The sequence below is a fragment of the Camelus bactrianus genome, chromosome 13 (genome assembly GCF_048773025.1).
Source record: "Camelus bactrianus isolate YW-2024 breed Bactrian camel chromosome 13, ASM4877302v1, whole genome shotgun sequence".
NCBI classification, from domain to species: Eukaryota; Metazoa; Chordata; class Mammalia; order Artiodactyla; family Camelidae; genus Camelus; species Camelus bactrianus.
Genome location: NC_133551.1, coordinates 31,640,619 through 31,666,770, shown reverse-complemented (window position 1 = coordinate 31,666,770; position 26,152 = coordinate 31,640,619). Strand labels below are relative to the sequence as shown.

The following is a 26,152-nucleotide window of genomic DNA, read 5'->3' as shown; positions in this document are numbered from 1 at the left end:
CCAACTGGTGAATGTGTCTCTCTCCTTTATATCTTTTTCTTTCAAAACTGGGACTCCACTGAAAAGTTGATTTACACTGTGAATCGAGGCTGAATGAAATCCAATTGGAACTCACTTGAACACTGTTTTGATGTAAGATTCAAAGCTTCTGCAAATTTATTTTATCTTCTACATTTGCTGATCTCCTGCTTGTAAATCCTGTTGAAGGAGAATAAAAATGACTGCAGCCTGATGGGAATTAAATGTCTGAAGTTCAAAGCAGTTTGCACATCAGAGCAAACGTCAATCAAATGAACATCTTGCAAGCCAGGCAGGGAGTGAATTTCTCCATGGGGAAGAGATCAAAGTGGGAGTCACAGTTCTGTTTTCTCCCTCGGGATGCAGTTTCGATCGGTTGTTCATGAAAGTAAATCTAGAAGGAAGTTTTTTTTTTCTTCTTTTTTTTAACTTAAGGGGTTATAAGAAAGATGGAGTTATTGCTCTTGAAACTAAATTTCAGGCACTGGTTTTATCTTATGAAAATAAATATGGAAAGCAGTCATAATCCAATATCTCCCCTTCTTAGAATGAGAGTCTACAGAAGATTTATATAGGATTGTTCTCTTACTGTTATTTCTTATTTTAAAAGACAGATATAAAGATACGTTGAGTCACCTACTTATTTTATATAAAAATCTATAATCTGACCAGTTCTTAACCTTTCCATAAACCTGAAATTTGATAAATGTGACTAGTGGCTAATATACTTCTCAATGAAAAATCTTTGAGGTAACCCTTAAGAGTAACTGACATGTTTTTATAAAGTATTGTAAGCAGCAACTTTACATTCCTCACAGTCTCCAAATCAGGGTAAGTAGCACGTTTCTTTACCTAAATCTTTTTCTCAAAGGCACGTGTGCATAAAACGGGTTCCTGTCTTAGGCAGGGCAGCTGTTCCTCTGGGGCCCGGAGGTAACTAGTGTAGCAAGGATAGCTGAGCAAGTTTTACTGCTGTGTTTGGAGCCCAGAAGAGAAGCAAGCATTAGTGAGTGCAAGGGAGTGGAAGGTGGAGAGAGAATCAAGGACTTTTGCTCACGTAATCACTTCTCCTAGCTGATTCACCAACTTGGGACACACCCGCCTCCTGTATCTCTTAAGCCCTCTGTCGACACCTGCTTCCATAACCCAACTTGCGCATCAGCAGGGCCGGCAGCCATCAGAGCAGAGCAAGGTTTATTACTGGGCATTTCATATTAACTCCACTGGGGAGTGCATGCTCCAGAGCTGACTTCAGCACGTGTGCAGGAACTCATCTTTACATTGCCATGTAAAGATTCCATGTAGCAAGAAGCAGGGGGAAGCAGAGTGGTTAACCTTTCTCTGAATCCTTTAAATATCAGATGTAGGCTTGATAGGAATAAATTAACTTAGAACCACTGGCATTCACTGTGTGCACATTACCCAGGGAGCAAGAATTAAATCACGTTCTGAAATTAGGTAACAATCTGGTTTCATCCTTTACTAGTAAACTTTCAGAATCCAGATGTCCATCAGCTAACCAGACACTAGATCAAATTGCCCTCTGGCTGAGGTTCTCCTGCAAAGTGGTTATTTAATTCTCAAACATCAGGATTGTTCTATGGATTCTTTCAGAAAAAGAGCTGCTTCGGGTATTTTACATTTTATTTCTAGATCAAGTTAATTTCTGAAAGGCTGTGTGTTTGGACCACATCAGCTAGAGCTTCCCTGAGCTGTTGCAGTCTTACATCTTACCCACATTTACTATAAAACTTAAATTGTGGCCGTTGTCCATTATGTTATCCAGCATCCTGAATTCATTGTCCTGTGTGAGAATTTTTCAGAAATTTGGTGAAATGTCTTCTTTCTTGGCCTTTTCTTATTTCTATTTTATCTTTTTTGTACATAAGTTATTTGTTTAAGGTCATCAGATTACCAGAATGCGTGGGTCTTTCTCTTGGAGGAGAAAGTTGGTACCAGGAAAAAGAGAACATTGGTGCAAGCTGGCACCAGATCTGCTGTTGTCTCTTCTCCATGCAGAAGACGTACACGCTCTTCTGTCCATCTGGAACTTCTGGCTGCCACCCGTTCCCTGAAACCTCTCACAGTTCAGTGGTGGATGGGAAGGGAGCTTGAGGTTCTTCTGGAATGAAATAATAAAAGATAAACCCACAAATGGCCAATTCCATAGGTGTGCCAGTGGTAGACATTTTGAAAATCTCAGTTATCTGCAGTTGATAGAGAACATCTGCCTTTAATAGCATCTTCCTCTTCCTCTGCATCCTTGTCTTTGTCCATAGAGTTCTTTCTCTGTAGCTGTCCATTGTGAAGCTTTATATTTAGCTACTGTCATTTCCTATTAAGTAAAAAGCAAAGGTTTCCTCTAAGCCCCACAAGCTTTGAGAGTAATCTTTTCCTTTGAGAGAACTGAATTCTACTTTAGCTGTTTTAGCTAGAGTTGATGATGATTGATTGATTGAGATACAGTATAATATATTCATTATGATGAGAAATTTATGTTCAAATCTTGGTTCTGTTACTTCCCGTCTGTGAACCTTGGGCTTCTTAATTTAACATTTCTTTGCCTCAGTTTCTTGGTCTTCAGATGATAATAATAGTATTTCCCTCAGGTTTGTGAAGATTAGATGAGTTAATCCACATAAAACACTTGGAATAGCCTTGTGATAGTATAATGTAACACAGTAGCTGTTAACTGTTACCATTACTAATACATCCAATAGTAGTTCTCATTATTTATTAAATGTTTAGTGTGTACCAGGCTCGTTAAGAGCTGTTTTCTGATTATGAAATTATGAAATTATGAAAAAAATGATACTATTCTTATCACCATCTTATAAATGAGAAAAATGGGTGTTTAGAAAATGTGGGTTCTATGCAAGAGTTCAACAGCAATAAGCGATTTAACCCCAAACTCCAGTCCAGGTCTTTGTACCTCTGAAACCATGCCCCTGACCAGGACATACCATGCTTTGGCAGTTCCTTGTTTATCATAGATGTTCATGAATATGACTGAATAAAATATATCAACTTTCCAGTGACTTAGCCCTCTTCCACATTGGTCAGCCACCAATAAGAAAATGTATGGAGAACTATACTTTCCCAGCAATGTGCTAGACCCGAGAAAGAAATATAAATCCTCAAGTAACTAACAATTCCATTGGTAGAACTCAGACTTCTCAAATAGGTGAAAGGTTTTAGAGAGAATTGGGAATTGAAGTGCTGTGGGGTAGGGTTTAGACAGTAAGTTTTCCATAACAAAATATGTTGGCATTTCCCCTCACTACACCCTTGTTAGTACATGGGGAAGGCAAAATAAAAGTAAGATAACTTGCTCATTATTTATAATCAATCTTATTTTAGAATTTTTATCTATTAGACTTTTGTTGATTTAAGCAGAATCTAAAACTAACCAATCTGTATCTCTCAGACATCAACTATGTTGGCGCTATGTTAAGCCTGATTACAAAACAAAACTTAAAAACTAGGGGAAGAGACACAAGCATGAATTAAGATGCAGAGTGGCACCAATCATTTAGAGGAGAAAGGGCTCAGATAGGCTGGGGCTGACGAGGAGTTCCTGGGAGGAGAATGGGAAGAGCTGGGCTTTGTACAATGGGCGCAGTGGACCCTGCAGAGCATCACAGTTGGGACCCAAGAGGGAAACATGTGTTGAGGGACTGGTCTACTTACAACTGGAGGTTGGGAGACGGTGGGAAGAGAAGGTTGGGTAGATTATTGGTGACAAGCACAACATTGTGAAACCATTTTATGACTGACAAATGTTTACTGAGCACCTACTTTCGTTAATGTGTCATTTCCATTTTTATTGTTATAAAAAATGTTTTCTTGAATGCTCTTAGAGGTGATCTTTTCAGTACAAAAAGGAAAACAGCCTGTAAAAATAGTTCTGTGGTCTCCCTGGTCCCAGGAGCAAACATTTCACAAAGGCCCAGGGAATCTGTATGTGCTCAGCACTGGTCCTCAGCCTTCTCCAGGGGTGGGGCTGATGGCATGGGTCCTGGCGGTGGAGACTCCATCCAGGGGGACAGGGGCTCTCTGCAGGCTTACGCTTCTCCTGGCAGAAATTATGAGTAACTCTCTTGAGTTGCCTGCTCCCTTTAGCGAGTTCTTCCTTCTGTGTCCCTGACATGAAGCAGTGTGGTGTGTGGCTCATCCTTGTGCAGGGAGTTAGGTGACACAATCTAATCTCTTAGGTCCCTGATGTGCTGCGCGTTCCTTGGTGTCACCTTCCTCAACTGTGAGAAGGGCAGGTTTAAAAGGGGTTTGTAATTTGTCCAGCAAAGCCCAGCTGTGAGTTTCAGGCATCCCTGAGATTGACTCTGTTCTCTTGATTCAAATTGGAAGACCCTCTGTCCCTGGTCTCTCTGAGGCGTACGGGGAAGAACCCGTGCTCACACAGAAAGTCATTTTACTGCTTTATTTCTGAAGGAATCTGCATGACAGGGTTCCAGGGCTTCTCATTCCTGGAGAGCCTGTCAGTCAGATTCCAGGGCCTCACCCCAGCCTCACTAAATCAGACTCTTCCAGGGTAGCTCCCAGGAATCTGCATTCTAGCATGCCTCCAGGTGCTTCTGATACGGCCAGACTTTCAGTAATTAGGAGCCATCTATCTGAGTCGTGGTCCTCAGTTATTGGACTTCTGGAGCCTTCTGGGGGAACCCAGAATAGAGCTGATGGATGTTCATAGAAGATCAGTTAATATGAGTGCTTGCTTTTGGCAAGAACAATACTGTTACATCTACACAGTGGAGAATAAAACCAACAAGACGTGGTGTCTGCTCTCAAGGGGCTCTTGTCTATTCATGTAGCCTGACCCATAAAAATCCACCCACTAAAGAAATACACAAATGGAGCCATAAATTAAACATTATGCATGTGCTTTGAGAGAAGTCGGGGACACTTCTAGTCTAGACAGATTGGAGGAGGTCCAAAGGAGCGTGACCACATTGGTGACGTAGACTAGGAAGTCCCCCACAGTCAGAGTTGGACTTTCTCGGGAAATGGTAAGTGAACATCCTGAGGGATGATGAAGCAGATAATCGGGAGAACCTTCTAGACTTGCATCATCCAGTGTGGTAGCCACTCTTCAGTGACAATTTATATTTAAATCAAAAGTAAGCAAAGTAGAAATTTTAGTATCTCAGTTACATTAGTCACATTTCAAATGCTTGGTAGCCACCTGTGGCTGCCATATTGCCCAGTATGGAAATAATACATTTTCATCATCTCAGAGAATTCTCTTGGACTGTCCTGGTGCAGACCAGGGGTAGTGAAACAAGTCTGGCACACCACCCACCTATCTTTGAAAAGTAAGTTTTACTGGAACACAGCCACATTTATTCTTTTCTAAATTCTCTTTGGTTGCTTTCACACCACAATGGCAGAGTTGAGTAGTGGTGACAGAGACCAGGTAGCCCTCAGAGCCTAAATATGAAATGTCTTTTATTTTAAAAGTGTGTGAGGGAACAGGTCTAATGGGGCTATCTAGCACGTGGAGATCAAGTGAGTTCCTTGTAGAGTGCTGCTCTTGCTTCACAGATGTTAAATGCTAAAACAAGAGAGGGACAGTGGGATTATGCTGCTTTGCCAGCGTGTGCACAGGCAGCTGCCGGTGTATTAATCTCTCCTTCTCTCTCCATCTGTGGCTTTTGAGGCAGCAGTCTTCTAGTCTAGACAGGTTGGAGCAGGTCCAAGGGAGCATGACCACATTGGTGAAGCAACTGTGTCCTTAGAGGCACAGTTGACAATGCTGATGCAATTCTGTACTGGGTAAGAGGCTGGATGAAATGTCTCTTAAAATCTCTTAAAAGGTCTCCTTCTTTGAGATGATATGTATCAAAACAAAACTGTTGAACTTTTGTTTTGGATCTCAACACACTATTTGAAAACTTACCCCTTTGCTCATATAATCAGTTCATCTGAGTAGTTCTTACATATTATAAGATTCAGAAAATCAAAGTTCATGTGAATAGTCAAGCAGATCTTGATTTTTAGCATGATATTGCCAGGGTTACATAGCTTTTCTACCTGTGTTCATGGAATTCCATTAATGACATTTATCATCTGAGATACACATTTTAAAACAAATAGGTTTTAAAAACCTAATTTCATGAGTTTATTTGTGGGTAACTCTTAGAAACCTCATGAATCTTCTCAGTATCTGAAATCGTAAATATGTTATTTAGAAGTTTAAAATTTTTCTCTTTTGTTAATTCTGAATTTAATTCACTTAAAAATACCCCTAGTGATTATACATAAATGAGTTGGTACATTTTCCTATTATTTTCTTATAGATTGTTGTTTGCTCTGGCACATGAGTCACTAGTATGTATTGAGCAGCTGCTAGCCAGAGGAATGGCGTTGCTCCAACTCTGGTGCTAGCGTAGCGCAGGAAATCTGGAGAGACCTTGGCCTCACCTGCATTACCACCTGGAAGGTGCAAGCCGTGTGTCATGTATCATGAGAAGAACTTTGGTACATTATTGACAATCTTTTTGACAGCTTTAGAAAATAAATTTTATTATTTCTTTTTTTTCCTCATATAAGAAAACCAGGGCTCAGACAAACTGGAGAACTTGTGCAGTCACACATTTAATAGTGACAGAGCAAAGTCTGAAGTCTCGATCTTTCTCCTTCACTATGTCTGTTGCTGTTCTTGGTCTTTGGTTTTCAGACAGGAAAATGTAAAGAACTGCTTCATATACCACATCAGAGCTCATCTGAATTTTTGTCATCCTAGTCTGAATTTTGTCAAATCTATTTTCCGTATGATTTTATTCATAGTACCTGACTCAGATTCATTGGTGGAAGAGTTGGCTTGGAGGACGGTTTTTTTTTTAATCTCCTTAGAGTTGAACTTGATTTCTAAAACCTTCTAGATGCAGATGTTATTCTTTCTCCGTACTATTCTGAAGTGATTTTCTTTTAATATTTAAAATTTAATGGCAATTTTACTGTTTATTGGCTGGCTTATTTTGTACACAGTACGTATGGACTATTACTTTTGCTGGTTAGTTTGCTGGATTGAATAAATACCAAATATTGCTAATTTTCTTGTTTCAGATTTGATGGGAACTTTAATACCAATGTATCTAGAACAATTAGTTGTGATCGACTGTCTACTACTGTTAATAGCCGGGCCTTCAATCCAGGACGAGACTTAAATTCAGGTCAGTAATCTCTTGGTTTTTATAAAGGTGAACTATATTACACCACATTCAAGTTGAATAAATGTATTACTTCAGATATTTCCTTTTAGTTTTGAAGAAAAATTATATATATTTAAAATTGGGTATTTCTTTCTGGAAAGTTGACACTTAAGGAAAAAAGAAAATCAAGCAGACATGTGTGGGGCATTTACTATGTGCGTCTGTATATATGGAATATATATGCCTTGTACCTTGTTAGAGTCTTCATTATCTCCTTTGTTAGCAGTTTCACATCTGTTATTTTAAAAGTTAATTAAGAGACCCAGTTATCTTTGCATTAGGAAATACTGAATTTTATTTGTATTCCCTATTTAGAATTTTAAATTTATTTGATTTTTGATGAGGGAGCTTTTCTACTAATGAACGGTACCACGGTGCTATACAGCCATCTCTTAGTATCTGCAGGCAGTTGGTTCCAGGGACCCCCATCGATACCAAAATCTGCAGATGCTCAAGTCCCTCATATAAAATGACATAGTGTAATGAATACACTTGGCCCTTTGTATCGGCAAGTTTTGTATCTCTGGATACAGATGACTGAGCATATGTTGAGGTTGAACTTCCCTCCTGGTCTTGTTGAAACGCAGTCACGTGCAATAGTAATAAGTACCAGGGTGCCTGTAAGCATAGTTACGTAGAGCTCCAAAGCAGCTCAGTGTCTCTGCTTTCTTTCTCTGGAGTTCCAGTCTTTATTTCTCCCGCTATTTGTCTTGTTATGTACACTTGCTGATTGATGAACCTCAGAACCTGAAGGTTTCACCTTTTGAGAGCTGGAGGTACCTTTAGAAATCACCTGCCAGCCTCAATCCTAGGATTTTACCAACGAATTATCTGAGATTCAGAAGGGTCCTGAGATTTCCATCATTACTGGAGAGATGAGGGAACTAATCCTTAGACATGAAGAGCTGTATTTCCAAAATTCCAGGTCTCTTGGAGACGTGTAAAACCTGAGAGGAGCCAGAGGACCAGAATATTTACTTTTAGAACCCCATCCAGTATTGGTCCAGGGAAAGAATTCTAGGTATAGTCTTTGGGCATCATGTGTACAAACCAGCTAATCTATTAGATCTGGAAAGAAAGAACGGCAAGCTTTCGATCACTTAAGGACAGTAAAACTATAGCTGCTAGCTAATGTGACCCAACCCAGCCGCATACTGCCTGGACCAACATTTAACGAATTTGGACATTTAAAACAAAAAAAGTATAATCTTGTTTATCTATTCTACAACAAGATTATACTGTATAGCACAGGGAAATTTACACAAAACGTTATGGTAACTAACAGAGAAAAAAATGTGCCAATGAGTGTGTATATGTCCATGTATGACTGAAAAATTGTGCTGAACACTGGAATTTGACACAACATTGTAAAATGATTATAAATCAATAAAAAATGTTAAAAAAAAAACAAAAAATAAAAAAACAAAAAGAAGTTGGAGAATCTGGAGGCCTTCGGGAGCAGGTGGGGTTTACGCCTGGAAAGGAGGCTCAGTTGAGATATTTTTCGTAAAAAAATAACTGAAGAGAGTAGATAAGGGCTTGGAATGGGCAGAGAAAATGAATGATGAAAGACTGCAAAGGTGGCACAGGGCACAGAGCTGGAACTTGAGTCTTCGATGCCCAGATTCAGTATTTGCCCCCTTTCTCTCGGGTGTGCTCAGGAACACAAGGCATGCTGCTGGGCCTGAAGGCTGGAGGCTGAAATAGCAGTCTTTGAATAGGATCAGTTTAAATGTGTCCCAGAAATACACCATGCATCCAACATTTTATGTAGTTAAAATTCTTACAGTACATGTTAATTTGTGGGCTTTTGAATTAATGAGAAAAATATAGTGCATTACTCTTTTATTTTTTTAAGATCTAGAAGGGCTCACACAAATGTTGATACGTCTCTTTAGTGAGGAAGCAGTAGGGTATTTTTACTTATTAATTTCCTGAACTTTGACCTAAGCATGTGTTGTGCTTATAATCAGGAAAAATAAAACAAGAAGGAATTGCAGGCTCTTTTCTAATGTATTTCCACTTGTTCCTGGTAGTCAGTACCTTTCTTAACACATCTCTGATGGTAGGTCCCCAGCCTGGGGCTGAGGTTCTGCGTGAAGCTCCGTTACCCTCCTGGCCGTGTGACTGGGACCATGAGAAGGCATAGGCTGGGGTGGACTGAGGGTGGTGGGCGCTCACCTGGGAGCCAGGGTCACTCACCTCAGTGGGCCTGACCTTGGAGGATCTGGAAGCTGCTGCCGCCTCCTCATTGCCTTGTGTTGTGTCTGTTCATTGTTTCTAATAATGAGCATGTGGTTGAGTTCTCGCTCCATCGTTAATAGTCGTACTGTTGTGCCTTCTTCTTAGTGAATACAGAAGCCATTTTGCCAGGTAATGGCTTCCTGCCTACTAACTGGAATGAATCAGTACAATAAGAATTCATTCAACAAATTATCTGTTAAGCACTTTCGATGTGGTAAACACTCTCCTTTGCACAAGATTGGCTGAAAACAAAATGCGTATATTCTGGGAGCCAGGGGACATAGATCTTAAACAAATGGACAGATAAATATACATGTCAGATAATGGTGAGTGTTACGGGGGGAAATAACACGGGGATGAGACATAGGGGACGCTGTTGGCCGGAGAGGGGGGCGGAGCGGGAGGCAGGAGGGAGGAGGAACCTTACTATTTGAAATGGGGGCTCACCAGCGAGATCTGAGTGAGTGGGGCTGTAAACTACAAGGAAAACTGGAGAAAGTGTATCCCAGGAAAAGGCTTTGAGTTGGGAAAATGTTTGGTGTCCACAGAAACAGCAAGAAGTCCACAACAATTGTGGTTCAGTGAAGAAGATGAATGTAAGAAAATGAGGCCAGGGAGCGAGATGGGGGCCAGGTTATCAAGAGCCTTACTTTACTGGCAATTATCAGGAACTGTTGCTTTTGCTCTGAATGAAATAAAAGTTCTAAGGGGCAGTGGCGTGGGATGGGGAGTGGGTGGGGAGGAAAAGGATTAGCAGAGAAATGACATGATTCATTTTAGGTTAAAAGGTTTACAAGCTGTTGTGGCAAGAATAGGCTATATATAGCAAGGCAGGGAGACCATTTAGGAGGTTAGTCCAAAATTCAATAGTGTGGTAACAGTGAGGGTGGTGAGAGGTTGTTGGATTCTGAGTATGTTTCAAAGGTAGAACCAATGGGATTTGCTGATTATTGGAGTCGGTGGGGGCTAGGGTGTGTGAGAGTAAGAGTTGGGAAGGACGTCCAAGGTACCACTGAGTAAGACACAGTTGCCATTTACTGTGATGGGGACCTGGGGGAAGAGCAGGTTTGTGCGGGAGGCAAGGAATCAGCATTTCAGCTTTAGAGAAGTTAAGTTTGAGATGGGTATTAGTTATCCAAGTGAAAATGTCTCAGAGACAGTGGTATATACAAGTCTGGAGTCCTGGGAATGAGCCAGACTGGAGGTTTATCATTGAGATTCGTTGTGTATAGGCAAGTATTTAAATCATGAGCCTAAGTAAGATCACGTAGCAAGTGGCTGTGGATAAAAAAAGAGAAGTGGTCCAGGGACTGAGTCTTGGGACACTTTACCACATAGAGGTCACTGAAATGAATAGAAAGCAGTAAAGGAATCTGAGATGGAAGTCAGTCTGGTAGGAGAACCAAGAGAGCCATCTCCCTGAAGCCGAATGATGGAAGTGTTTCCAGAAGGAGGAGGAAAGACCAACTTTGTTAAGTAGGCCCAGTAATACAGACATGGAAAACTTATGGTTACTGGTTTTGGGGAAGTGGGGAGGGAGAGATAAACTGGGAGTTTGTGATTGGCGCATACAAGCCACTATGTACAGAACAGACAAACAACGATGTCCTACTGTATACACAAGGAGCTATATTCAATGGCTTATAGTAGCCTTTAACGAAAAAGAATCTATGTTGTGTATATATGTGACTGAATCACTATGCTGTACACCAGAAACTAATACAACATTGTAAATCAACTATACTTCATTTTTTTAATGGGGAAAATAAATAAAACACACCATATAATATAGGGGGGGAAAGATGAAGGCTAAGAAAACTAACCATTGAATTTAGCAAGAAGAGGTTATTGGTGAACTTGTCAAAGGTTGTGGTGGAGCAATAGAATAGAATGATAGGCTGATTCTCATTGGTTCAAGCTCTTAAGAATGGAGGGAAGGAGGTGGAGATAAGAAGTACATGAACTCCACTTATGTGTGGAATCTACAGAAAGATACAAATTTTATTTACAAACTGGAAATAGACTCACTCAATAGAAGGCAAACTGTGGTTACTGGTGGGGAGGAAGAGGGAGGGATAGATTAGGAGTTTGGGATTAACAGGTACACATTACCATATATAGAATAGATAAACAGCAAGGATCTACTATATAGCACAGGGAACTATATTCAATTTATTGTAGTGAGCTGAAATGAAAGAGAATCTGAAAAAAATATATAGGTGTGTATATGTAGAACTGAATCACTTTGCTGTACACCTGAAACTAACATTGTAAATCAACTACACTTCAATAAAAAAGAGAATTTTGGGGATTAAAAAAAGAAGATGTAGTATATGAATTCCCAAAAGGGGCCTTCCTACACTGTTGGCAGGAATGTAATTTGGTGCAGCCACTGTGGAGAACAATATGGAAGTTCCTTAAAAAACTAAAAATAGAGTTACCATTTGATCCAGCAATCCGACTTCTGGGTATTATCCTGAGAAAATGCTAATTCAAAAAGATACCTGCACCCCAATGTTTGTAGCAGCATTGTTTACAATAGCCAAGACGTGGAAGCAACCTAAATGTCCATCTACAGATGATTGGATAAAGAAGTTGAGGTTTGTGTGTGTGTATGTGTACACATGTACATATACACAATGGATTGCTACTCAGCCATAAAAAAGAATGAAATAATGCCATTTGTGGTAACATGGATGGATCTAGAGATTATCATACTAAGTAAAGTAGGTCAGACAGAGAAAGACAAATATCATACAGGCAAAACTAACCCATGGTGATAGAAAGATGGTTATCTTTGGAGGAGAGGGGTTAATTGGGAACCCTCGAGGTGCCAGAACATGTCCATGTCTTGATTTGAGTGGTGGTTACATGGGTGTGGGTACATGTAAAAATCCATTGAGCTGCACATTTAAGATCTGTGTACTTAGATAAGCTATACTTCAATAAAAAATAAAAGGAAAACATCGTATCACTTATATGTGGAATCTTAAAAAGTGATACAAATGAACTTATTTACAAAATAATAATAGATTCACAAACATAGAAAGCAAACTTATGGTTACCGAAGGGGAAAAAAAGGATAGGGGAGGGATAAATTAGGAGTTTGGGATTAGCCAATACAAACTACTGTATATAAAATAGATAAACAACAAGGTCTTTAATGTATAGCACAGGAAGCTACCTTTAATATCTTTTAATACCCTGTAATGGAAAAGAATATATACGTGTGTATAACTGAATCACTGTGCTGTACACCAGAAACTAACACAACATTGTAAATCAACTATACTTCAATAAAAATAAATAAATGTAAATAATCAGCATTTTAAAAAAATACAGGAACTCCAAAGGTTTGCTGAAAGGAAAGCTGGAGGGCCATGTGAAGTCAAGAGAATATTTTTAAATGGAGAGAAATTACAGCAAGGTTATGTGCCAGAGGTAATGATCCCGTGGAGAAAAGTGAGGCGCGAGAAGAGACAATTGCTGGAGCCTTTTCCTTGATTAGGCAAGAGATGGTGGGATTCCAAGCAGAGGATGTAGAAGCCCAGAGGATTCATCCTTAACGGGGGGCGGGGATTGCATGTGTAGAGGTGCCCTAATGGTCAGTGTAGTGCCGGGACCCCGGGACATGCCCTGCATAGTGATTCTGTTTTCTCAGAGAATTAGGAAGCAAGCTGATCAGCTGGGAGCGAGGCCAGGGAAAGAGGCACTGAAGACCTGTTAGTTATAGCCAAGATTCTCTTTTGTGACTGAGGTTTTAGAGTAGAACTCAGCTACACAGATAATTGGGGGTCCGACAAAATGCTGTTCTATTACAGTATGTATTTGTCAAGGGAGAGGTAGGGAGGAAGAGGATGTGAGGGCAGAGGTTTGTAATTAAGATCAGATCTTGAATTTTGCTCTTTCCAAGAGCATGTCTCAAGTCTGAGATACTACCTAACAAGAGTTGTTCTCAGAGTTGTTCTTGGTGCAGCTGACGTAGCTAGATTTACAAGCAGTTTTTGGCAGTATTCAGGTATTTGAGAACTGACTCGCTTGTATTTGAAGTTTTGTGACATTCCACCAGGCAGTGGCTACATCCCAAAGTCCACATTCTTGAGCAGTCATTTGTAATAGGAGAGGAGTGGTGGATGGTGAAGGGTGACCTCAGAGCTCCCCCTTTTCCTCCTCTCCAGCTCATGACCCTTTTCAGAGCACAATTAATGTGCTTCGTAGGCTATCGCATGTCTGATATTTACATCTGTAAGATGTCCAGCCTTAGGCTCTTTCAGACTGTATATAATCCATCAATGGGTCCCTAATTGATAACACAGTTTCAGATTGCCTCTCAGACTAGCTGGAAACAGACTCACATAAACTGTAAACCATTCTTAGCTTCATTTATCCAAAACTAGGTCATGTGTCCGTCCATCCAACACACATGTGTATTCTTTCTCTTAAAACCACCCCTGCCAGATCTGTGCTTTCTAAATTGACTCCTTGTCCCTGATTCCATTCAAATAACTAACGTTTGACAGCGCATGTGTTACATTATGGTGCTGGTAATGTTTTGCTCAGGGTCTTTCCTGCTTTTATCTCTAGTTTCTCTCACTTTCTCGCTCTTTTTTTAAGTTCCTGCTGAGCTATTTTCTTGTGTGTAGCCTGATCCCTAAAGAGAGTGTATTTGAAGAGTCCAAGGAAAGTTGCCTCTTGCTCTCTTGCGTTATGTAACTGAGGTGAGAGTGGAAGTGGGAGTTAGTCTTTCTCACCAAAAGAAAAAGTGTCTGGACTTTCTTTATTGTGTTTGATTTAAAGAGCATTTGAAGTTGCAAACTTCGATCTTGGCCGCATTGCGGTCTTCATTGAGAAGCGGGAGTCACGGGGTGCAGGGGGCGTTTGCGAGTCACTCTACAGCAGTACGTGCTCCAGGAGGTACAGGTGGGCACTGGAGGCTGTGGACCGTGCTGCTCATTTCAGTGACTTCATCGCTTCCTGCTGTGAATGACAAAGACTGGCTATGTGCTGTCGGTTTATCGCTTTTCTTTAAAACACCTTGAAAATTATCTGTTAAGGGTGCTAATACCCATGAAGTGTAAAGCTATGTTCTACCTAAAAACTTAAATAGAAGAATAAAAATCAACCAAACTAGGGATTTCTAGGGGTTTTTTTTAAATGCCTAATTACTCCAGCTTCATGATTGCTTTATTATCATAAAAGTTGTGATCATTATTTGTATAACATCTACAAACTACACAGTCACTTAGAAATCTAGATTCTTGAGGTTATTTGATTCAGTTTACGTTCATGTGTGTGGGAATGTATGTATCTATGTATATACACAAAATTAAACACGCAGTGCCTTGCCCATAGCAGGTACACAGTAAGTGCTTCTTGAAGGAGCAAGTGAATGAAGAGAAGTAGGATTTTCTTTGTCCTTTTGTTGCCTCATCTTTATAGCAAGATAACCAAGACTTTTGAAAGGACCTTTGTGAAGAAAAGAATGTAGTTGTGATATGCTGTAAATTAGCACTGGTTTCCTTAGTTTAACAGCACATATAAATGTCTCAGGCATATGGAGACTCGAGAGAGACCGTCCAGATGAACAATATTATTTGCATGAAGCTAGCTATAGTGATTTCATATAATGCACACAAGGAAATTGATCCATTTCTTCTTGGTACCTCAAAAACCATTTTATACTTTTGTCTTATTCTTAACCATGGATACCAAGGAAGAATATTCACTCAATATTATAGGTGAGAAAGAGGCCCAGAGAACTTAACTGGGCTTCCTCAAGTCAAACAGCAAATTGTTATTGACCTGACGAAACTTCTGTGTCCTCATCCAACGGGCTCCTTACGGTAGATGAAGACATGTCTCTCCGTCACTGCATTCTGCCTTCTGATAGTTAACACTCTTTGTGTCCTGGACCAAACCTCTCATCTCCTCTCTGCCCACCCAGGCTTCCTCTCGGCCCCGGCTCCACGTGTCAGGTAGCACCAAACCCCGAGACCAGGACTAACCCTGACTCCTTCATCTCTCTCCCTTATAACATGGTGCTCTTGGTGACAGCTTTATGGCCATTTCGATGGCAGACACAGGGTGACTGAGGCAGTTCCTTCCCTCAGAGAGCTCACAACCTTGTGTAAGTGTGGGTGTTTGGGGGCCCAGAGAGGAGGAGGAAAATCAACAGACAAACAGGGTTAAGGTGCTAAATGCCGTTGTGATAAAGGTAAGCCTGGGGCCCTTGACCCAGCTTGTGAGATTGAGCTGAGTCTTAAAACACAACAGTCTTCTTTTTTTTTTTTTTTTTTTTTTTTTTGGAGTATAGTTCGTTACAGTTGGTCAGTTTCTAATGTACAGCATAATGTTTCAGTCATACATATACATCCATATATTCATTTTCACGTGAAAGACAATAGTCTTAAAGGACACAGTTCCCATTTCAGAATCCGGAAATGGGCAGCCAGCGTGGGTCACTGTGTGAGGGAATAAGCAACAGAAACTGAAGGCAGCACTAAGCCAGACATTGATGGGCCTTGTCTATCAGTCTGACGAGTTGGGTTTGGGTTTGGTGTTTTGTTTTTCAGCTTGACAGAGTCAGCCACTTGACAGACTTTAATTTCAGCGGGGCAGATGAGAGAGCTTTGTGGAAGGTGGGTGGAAGGGTCGTTAGCCTGGGAGAGAGAGGAAATTGCAGGTAGACTAGTTCATCCAGAGGTGGCAAAAACAAAATGATTAGATGAGGGGTGAATGGATGGCAAGAAGCGGAGAATTCGTGTGGACCTCTTTTTCAAGTTGCTTGGTGGAGAAAAGGTGAAAGGTCACTGATAATTTAGGAAGACGTAGGATCTAGGAAGGGTTTCGTTATCTCTGCTGCTGCTAGTTTTTTAAATGAGGACAACTAGACAATATTTATACACTGAAGACGGAGCATCTAGGAAGCAAGTAAAGCTAAGGAAACAAGACAGGACTTTAATGCCTTGGTCCAGTTGTACCAAACCTGGCTGATGATCAGGGTCACCTGAAGTGCTTTGTCAACAATACCTGCTCTTTGTCCCCTCAACCCAGACCTAGTGAAACAGAATTGGCTGATTGGCTTGTTAAAGCTTAGGAACCTGTAGGTTTCCACAGCTGATTGTGATGATCATCCAGGCTTGAGAACTTCATCTTGGTGCATTTTCTCTTACTCCTGCCATGAATGTTTGGAGACCACCTTGACCTTGGGATCCTCTGGGAATGGTCTGCTAGAAAGGAAAAAGGTAAAGCAGTAGATCCTGTGCTGATTCTGGATTGTCCCAGAAATGTATTCTGGATTATCATGAGTCCATGACCAGGTTGTCTCAGCTGAATCGAGGACGGAATACCCTGGGTATTTTGCATTATATAGTCAGCTTAGAATGGACCTGATGAGCCGTGAGCTTGGCACAGAGATTTGTGGATGTCCTCTCCTTAGTTTTAGACTAAAGTAAATACAGTGAGAGAGTTGGATCAACTGCTGTTAAATCTAATTTGGCATTGGGCTTCAGCTAACATGATCAGTGTGGTGGAAGAGTCAGAGAGCTACGTGGCCTGGATCCCATTCCGTGCTCGAAGCCTGAGTCACTCTTAACTTTGAGCCATAATATCCTTTGCTATAAAATGGGAATAACAGTATCTCTTTGGTAAACCTCCACCTTCTGGCTCTTGCTAGCTACTGTATACTAAGGAAAACTAACCTCTATATGCCTTAGATTCCTGAATAATAAGTAAAACCTACCTTATGGGGTTGTTGTAAGAATTAATTGAGATAATACAGATAAAAGACTTAGCAAAGCACCTGGTTCACAGACAGACACTCAGTGGAAGAGCATGAACAGTATCTGGGGGTCCATGAAATATGGCCCTTCCAGAATACATGGTAAAACGATACTCAGGATGTGAGCAAGGAGTAGGAATTGGAAAGATGTGATAGGGTATAATGCCAGAAACTTTGTCTAGCGTCCTCAGAATGTTAGTGTATTTTATTCCCTTCCAAAAGGATTGCTGTTGCACAGAGTATTCCTGAGAGGTGCTACGTAATTTCTGGCCTGTTGGGGAAGTTTTTGTGTGTGCAACTCTGTGTATTTAGGACAGCTCTTATATTTTATTTTTGGCAAGCTCTGGGAGGTGGAGAGCTTTGTGTGTTTTGCTGAGATAATCGGCTGGGCATCAGAAAGCCCAGAGTTCCTCCACGGGGAGCACGGCCTTCTATTACAGAGCAGTTCCCTTTTGTCCCTACCTCTGCTGGATAATATTATTGAGAAAACAAAAATCACAACCCAGCTACAAGTGGTTTGTAATCCATCTCTTTCTCATTGGCCTGGTGGTTTAAGCATTAAAGAAGGCAGGCAAGGGGTTGGGGGACATGGTTGGTTTTGTTTTGACTGGAGAGGCCGATGACATAAGAACCAGTTAGCTGTAGATGATAAAATTGGAAGGAAAATAACGGGGGGCCATGGAGTCTGGGGCCCATATGTTAGAATTACCCACAGACAGTTCAGTACACTGTATGCAGGTGGATCTTGAGACTCAGTGGATGGGAGGTAAAGAGGGCCTGGAAGAGGGAACGGCATGGTTTTTCAGCTGCTTATCTGATGACAGTTTGTTAAAGGAAAAATAAGTCAATGGGTGTGGCAAAATTGTTGGTCTTTTAATTAGCATAGGAAGTATATGAGAGAAATAGTCAATTGTTGAAGGCCTTACCCAGAAGAGGGTGGAAAGAATACAGCTTGCCTTTCAAGAACCAGGAGCCAATAAAAAAAAAAAAAAAAAAAAAAAGATACACGTGAACTTACTTACAAAACAGACTCAAGACAGAAAACAAACAACGGTTACCAAAGGGGAAAGGAGGGTGGTGAGTTAGGAGTTTGAGATTAACATGTACACACTACTGTGTATAAAATAGACAACCAGCAAGGGTCTACTGCATAGCACAGGGAACTATAGTCAATATCTTGTAATAACCTATAATGGAGAATAATCTGGAAAAGATGGAAATATCTGAATCACTTTGCTGTACACCTGAAACTAACGCAACATCGTAAATCAGCTGTACTTCAATCTTTAAAAATTAAAAATTAAAAAAAAAAAAGAACCAGGAGCCATTGCAGGGAGCTCCTCATTCTTTAAAGACTAATATTAGCTTTTCTCCATCATCCTCATTTAAATGTTTCTTCGTGCTGTTTGAACACTTTGCGAGTGTTGAATCACTACTGATAATCTCACAGTGCTGGCCGACAGCTTCTAGGCCAGTACGAAGTGAGAAGGCTCCTCCTTTTGTCCTTTCATGAACTTGATCAAAGCTCTTTTTCTCTAGTTGTAAATCTCTGCACTTCCTTCCTATTGGCCTTCATTCTTTACCCTCTTCCCACCTTTCTCTGGATTTCTAAGGGGTCTTTGGGAACACCTTGTCCAAATCCACTGCTTTACAGATGAGGAGACTGAAATCTCGTGGGGACAGAGGTGAAGAGCTGGGGCCAAGATTGTCATTCACTGGTTCCCTCTACACCCACTGACCAAAGGTGTCCTAAACGCTGGGCCTGTGCTGGGCTCTGGGAATGTGCTGAACAAAACTGACTAGGCCCCTGCCCTCCTGGGACTCGACAGCTCCTCTCCCTGAGAGACACAAAACAAAGAGCTACAGAAATAAATACACCCAGCTTACCAATCTGCTATGAAGGAAAATTCTGGGTGCTCTGAGGGTGGTCAGGGAAGGTCTCTCTGAGAAGGTGAAGGAGTTGTTCTGGGTCTAAGGGTCACCTTGTGCAGACATTGGCATATTTGCAAAACTGAAAGAAATAGCCCTTTCTATACAGTGTGGTGAATTGGAAACAGGAAAGGTGAGGTTGGGGTACAGAAGGGGCCAGATGGTACAGGCCTGATGGGGTTTGGATGTAATACTAGGTGTGGTTAAGAGGGAAACCTTTGTAAAGTTTTAAACAAATCAAGGGCGGGATTTGATTTCCATTTTGGAAAGATGCCTTTGGATGCTGTAAAGAATCAGTTTAAGGTCGGCGGGCTTGCCAGTCAGAGATGGGACTTAAACCCATGGCTTCTTGTTCCCAGTCCACCCTGATTTATCAGGGCCTGTCTTCTGGTTCCTAAGTGCCAACCTGAATTAAGAAGAAAGTGCAAAATAACATCGGGCCTGTGTCCAAATGGCTTTCGTCTGCTTGTTCAGTTTGACAGTGAAAGGAAGACACATAAGGCTCACATCTCTGCCCTGTGGAGCACCTACAAAATAATTAAGAGGTCTCAGCTCTGTAGTTTCTCTGTCAAATGTTCTGTTATCTAAAACGTGCCATTTATTGTTTGATGGCATGCACAGTCCTGCGTGCTGTAATTACTGCTGGCTCTGCCTTCTAAGCTGGACCCTGTCTGTGCCTTTTTCCAGGTAAGCCAGCCTGTGGGGTTGAAGACAAACCCCATGACACTGGGCTCCCAGCGGGTGTGTGCCGGTGTTGGCAGTTCAGCAGTTCGTTTTTTTCTCACAAGATTAAATGCTCATTTTAGCTTTATCTCACTGCAGTTTTGAAACCATTCCTTCTTGTCGAGTGTCTCCTTAATTGTATTTATGTGCGCTGTGTATTTACAAACTGAAGCAACTGATTATTCTCACTGGAAACCATCAACATGTTTTTTATGTATTTATTCTGCCTCTCAAGAAGTGCTCAGCGTGCTCTTTATCCGTTGGCTGCTGATTCATTCAGGATGTGTTTATTGACATGTGGCAGCAGTGTGGTGTTCTGCAAAGAGCAAGGACTTTGGAGACAGACACCTAAGTCAAGTCATGGCCCTGAGCAAGTTCATTCTTTATCTGTAAAATGAGTATAATAGCAAGCTCATAGGCACTATGAAAAATATCAAAACTATATATAAAACTATTTTGTATGGTGCTCAGTAAGTGTTCACTATTGTATTATGAAATCAGCTTTATTGAGGTATAATTGGCATCTGATAAACTTCACATGTTTAGCATATGTGATTGGTATGTTTTGACTTGTGTAATCCTGTAAAATCAGATGAGCAGACTTTCTCCATTTACCTCGTTTTATACTGTATTGGCAGTTGGGAGAAGGGAAAGTTTATCATTTTTAAACGTATCTAGAATTATTATTGCTCTGTATTGATTTAGTCACAGTATTTCATTTATGTTTGATTGGATTTGGCATTAGAGGAAAGTAAGATTTTAGAATTTATCAAACAACAGTTATCAAAACATATTTGAGAAGCAAGTCTTTGACGCAGATCTCAGCCTTTGCACGGAGTGTATGCCTTGATGTGAAAAAAACTGGGAATCTCTGCTTCAGGGGTAAAGAGATGGCTCAGATTACAGATCTCACCCTCGAGGATCTTAGAATCTAGGGGTGGAGGATTGGAAAGTGATCTGTATAGGACAATAATCCCACCCAGAAGGTGGGAATGGGTAAAATGCCCGAGGATGTCAGACGGTGTGATAACTTCTGTCTTGGGGATAAACTGCAGTGAGGAAAAACCATTGATTGCCTCCTTCACGTGTCTGTCTGAGCTAGGTGTGCAGAGCAGCTTAGATACAGACCCTGCTCGATGATGACCTAAAACCTAGTGCTGTGCATCATGGGTGACAGGCTGGGCAGACGCCCAGCTTTTTTCCTTGGACAGCTTCCAGCATTTCTGAGGAAAGAGAGGGGAGGACCCCAGCCCCAGTTATCCAGTGGGCAGAAGGCCTAACGAACTCCTATGAATGAGGGGAGCCCCCTCTGAGTTGCCCACATAGATAATAAGGCTGTCATCTACCTCCACATGTAGGTGAGAGAGGGGCACGCCTCGGGTGCACACAACGATGATAGATTGCCTCTGGGCCCCGGGGTCCTCATTACCATCGTATCCATCATCTTCTGCTAGTGCTGAATAGCAGATGAAATTTAATCTGATACCCAAGGCGTTCTCAGCAGGAGGGCTTGAGGAACCTTGCCTGGTACTGAGGCTCTGGTGCTGGAACGATTATAAGGAACCAGAATGATCTTTTGTGGTGAGACTAAATGCATCACGCACTGTGTGAATTCTGATTTCTTTTTGAAACATTGTTACTCTCATTGGCCCCCCTTTTAATGGTGTCACTGTAGCTTGTTTATTGTTACAGATATTACTTTTAAATGTGGTCACAGAGCTTTCCTTTACTTCCAAAAGCAGTGTTTGCCTTTTCACTGGCGGGTTGCCAGGGGTGCCGGGAGAGTGGGGCTAGTACGAGATCAAGGTTAAGGCTCCGGCTCGCAGGAGACAAGGCAGAGAAAAATCCTCCTCCACTCCCATCAGCCATGGGTCTCCGGAGAAGGGTGGTCGCCTGAGTCCAGGTGGTGACGTTGATAAGGTCGCCTGGCAGGGTGGAGAGAGGGGCCAGGCAGTCATACCCGAGCTGGACTCCCTTCTCTGCTGTGAAATCTCTCAGCCTGTTTTGTCATCTGTACCTTGGGGAGAATAATTGTTTACCACCAGGATTTTTGTGAGGGCACAGGGCTCCCTCACTCCTTGGTGTGTGGGGGCAGGGTAGGTGCTGCAGGCCTGAGGCCCTGGTTGTGCTTGAAAGCCTCTGGGTAGTGCATTTTACGTGGTTGAAGGACCACTGACCAAATCCGGCTTGCCACTGATGTTTGCAAGTACACTTTAATTGAACACACCCACCCATTCACTTACAGCTGTTGTGGCTGCCTTCGCACCACAGGGCAGTGTTGGCTAGTTCAAACAGAGACAGTATGGTCTGCAAAGCCAGGGTCACTGACTACCTGGCCCTTTACAGAAGTTTGCTGACCCCTGAGCCAAGCTAAAGCGTGACCATGTGGCATTCAGACCTTTATATATATTTTTGTCAAGGGCACCTCACACTTTCTTTTTTTGCTCCATTTCCCTCTGTATAATTCTTCCTGCATATTGTTTATTACAATAGGGCATGTTTTCTGCTCATCTTTTTACATCTTGCAGCATGTAAAGCAGGACCCCATACACAGTAGGTGCATAATACGTACATTGGTGTGGAGTAGAGTGAAAGGTCATCAGAGAAGAGAGAACTGATTGCAAGAGAGGGTAAGAGAGGCTTCAGTGAAGATTGGGGACAGGATTGAACCCAATAAAGGAGCTGCCATTGCAACTGCAGATGAGTGGCAGGGTTGCAGTGCACTTAGGAAGGGAGGCAACACAGGTGATGTGAAGAGCACGAGAGCCAGGACCCCAGACTTCAATCCCAGCTCAGCCAGCTACTGATGGGGCCTCAGACAAATTGCTTGAGCTCTGTAAGCATACTTTATCAACTTCAAAGTAGGGAATAATAATACCACCTTCATCCTAGGGTTCTTTTGTGGATTAAATGAGATAATATAAGGCAAAGCCTCTACTCCAGTGCTAGCACATTGGAATCACTCTGTAAGTTACTACTAAGTGATTATAGTTTTGGCCTTTCAAGTACCATCAATGCTGTTTCCCTTATTGTGAAGTGAACAAGGTCAAGGTCACAGGTCTGGTCCCTCTGGGGACAAGCCTATGAATATTACTGTTTTCCACAGTTAGAGAACAGACCCCAAGCCAGCAAGTATACACTGGCCCAACAGGGACCAGCCCAGAGAGAAGAGAGATTAATGCAAATGAATCGTTCTTGCTGGAAAAATAATCCAGGACATACAGTGTCACCATACAGTGTTAAGAATAATTGCTTCACTGGACTGAAACATTTATTACGTTTTTTATTCATGGAGTATTTTTTTTAAGGGACAGAAAGAAAATGTTTAGTAGAAAATTTACAGCCTTCTGTCTAGTGGGATTTCTTTATACTACAAACCATTTATGCAAAACAGATGCCGAAGGAGCAGTGTCTGTGTGCACCTGTGGATTTGCTGGTTATATTTCATTTTCCCCACTCCTCCAGTTCTTGCAGACAACCTGAAATCCAACCCTGGAATTAAGTGGCAGTATTTCAGTTCAGAAGAAGGAATTTTCACTGTTTTCCCAGCACACAAGTTCCGGTGTAAGGGCAGCTATGAACATCGCAGTAGGTATGTTGACTTGCTTCCTAAAGTTTTAATGACTGCTTACGAGTAATCTGTATAAAATAGAGACTCCTTCCTTATAGACATGGCTCTGCCTCTAAACCGTGGTTTTAGAAACTTGAATTTGTTCTGAAATGACTTCACCATTTAACATACGTGGATGTGGAAATGCTAGGGAAGGAAAAATGAGGAAGCCTAGAGTCATTCCAGAACTATCTAACAAGCCAAATAAAACAAGGCATTTACTAAACAAAATAAAGGACTATTTTGAGCTCCAGACACGTATGATAATACCTTCTCTAAAGTGCAGCCCTAGAAAATTGTACAGTGTCTCAGAATTGAGTTTGTGATTCTCAGCTTTCCTTTCGGTGATCATGTGCTTGGCCATCCTTCTGAAATTTACATGCAAATCTCGCTACTGGAAGTTTTAAGGTTGTCCAGAAAACCCTGGATTAAGGTACATTAACATCCTATCCTGCTTTTCTCAGGAAATGACTTGAGATGTTACCACTTAGCCAGAAGGGCAGCAATGGTGAGACCCTCTACGTCCTTTGAAGTGTGGGGAGGGGTTCCAGAGCACACCAGACAGGACGCAATCACACTATGAAAAGCACCTCCCAGATTGTACATTTAATGCTACTATTTATGTAGACACATATTCTGCTTTTCATTTATTGAGTTGAGTTGGAAAGAAGGAGGTATGTCACTGGGAAAAAAAAATCTACTCACCTACCTTTATGACATGGTTGTATGACAAGGCTCATCAATGTCCAGAACCCCTTGGGCAAAGATACTTTTCTTTTGAATCCCCCCAGTTTCTTTTTTGCAGTGTTAGATGTTTGATGCCAGAACTTCTGGAACCTAGTGCAAGATGCTCACTGGTCATGCCGTCTTTTTAGTCTAAATTATCCACCATTTTAGCGTCTCTCCATCTTTAGTTGAAAGCAAAACTATTCACTAAACTTGTTGTGATCATCACTAAGTGATGTATGTAAGTCAAATCATTATGCTGCACATATGTCGCTCAATACAACTGGAAGGAGGAAAAAATGGTATCTAAAATGTTATTCCAGGCAGATACTACTTCTGTGCTTTTCCTAGAAAGACATTTGTATCATTTGTACAGTTTCTTTTATTCCCTCCCCAGACAGTATGGTGAATACTTGAGCATCTTGGAGACGGTACCAGAGTCTTTGACTTTGGGTTCTAGTCTAGCTCACGTCTCAGGAAAGGCCAAAGACACCATGAACCATCTAATTCTCACCGACTTCTAAGAAGATAGATGACATGGCATTCTGCTTTTAATGAATCACCTGTGAGGGATAGTCCAGAAGGAAAAGCAGCACCTGGTCACAAGTCAGCATTCACCCACACTTGGAGGTTTTTGTGCATTTCTACCCTAACTAGGCATTAAATCAGTCCTCAAGCCTCTGTCTCCTTGGCTGAGTCATCCGAGTTCCTCTCCTTGGAGATGGCCACCGCGTGTCTTTACCTGTCCTGCTCTCCTCTGAGGCCTTTGCAAGCTCTCTACGTCCTTTGAAGTGTGGGGAGGGGTTCCAGAGCACACCAGACAGGACGCAATCACACTATGAAAAGCGCCTCCCAGATTGTACATTTAATGCTACTATTTATGTAAACACATATTCTGCTTTTCATTTATTGAGTTGAGTTGGAAAGAAGGAGGTATGTCACTGGGAAAAAAAAATCTACTCACCTGCCTTTATGACATGGTTGTCAGTGTTGGGGTAGTCAGACTTCCTTCTTTTCTGTTCCCTCTTTCGTTTCTGTAGCCACCTCTCCCAGATTCTTTTTCTCCCATTTATTTCCCTACTTAGCTGAATGGTATTGACTGGTGAAAATATAGTAGTACTTTAGTATTGATGTAGGACTTTTGGCTTGAGAACAATTAGTGTAAACTTGGCCCGATTTTGAGTTTTTTGGTACCTTGCCTGTATTTCTCAATTTGTGCCCAGGCTTTTGTGACTCAACTGGCATCTAAGATTTCACAGAAAAATCGAGTGTTTTAGGGGTGTCAATAAAGGAGAGAATTCTCTCGAGGCTGATTTGCTCTCTTAAGCTCCCTCTAATTTGTTCCAGCTTTAAAACTGTGAATAGAGACCTCATTAAACCTCTTCTCACAAATCTGCCCGCGCTGCACACTAGCAGAAGGTGGCATTTCCCCTTTGGAGTTCCCCCATCCACCCCACCCCCTTTTCTGAATGTTGGCAAACAAAAACTTGGCAAGAAGAGTGACTATCACAGGCTTGGACAAATTTGATGGCATGGTTTTAAATGCTCAGATAAGGGGCCTTTTGGTGGCTGACCTGTGTAAATTGCTTCAGAACAGAAAGGAAAAAGGCCCTCGTAGCAATGGCCTTTGTCTGTGGAGAGAGAAACCAAACTTGCTATTCAGTGCTGCTCAGCATGCTCACAGATTACAGGCTGCCTTGGTTTTAGCCAAGCTTCTCTCTAAGTCTGCAGAAGCGGACCCAGCACCGGCAAGTGCACTTTTCCTCTCCCTGCTGTGCTTTCTCTGCCGCCCGTGGGGCCACCGGCTCCATTTCCTACGGCGGAATGTGGGGTAATGGTGAACAGCATCACCCCCTGCAGCTGAGAGGCTGGACTTTCACGTGTGCTGAAAAA

At 41.7% G+C, this 26,152-nt stretch overlaps 1 protein-coding gene across 6 annotated transcripts in view; it reads left to right on the top strand.

Annotated features, from left to right (window-relative positions):
* The window catches only part of CACHD1 (cache domain containing 1), a 230,649-nt gene that overhangs the window by 119,016 nt on the left and 85,481 nt on the right, over nucleotides 1–26,152 (top strand). For all 6 annotated transcript variants that reach the window (XR_012511191.1, XR_012511193.1, XR_012511192.1 and 3 more), the window contains exons 4-5: nucleotides 7,102–7,208; nucleotides 23,389–23,515. Coding sequence is in view for 2 of the 6 variants with exons in the window: in XM_045512456.2 (XP_045368412.2) it covers nucleotides 7,102–7,208; nucleotides 23,389–23,515 (234 nt within the window). In the remaining 4 variants the exon portion in view is untranslated. The remainder of the gene's footprint in view (nucleotides 1–7,101; nucleotides 7,209–23,388; nucleotides 23,516–26,152) is intronic.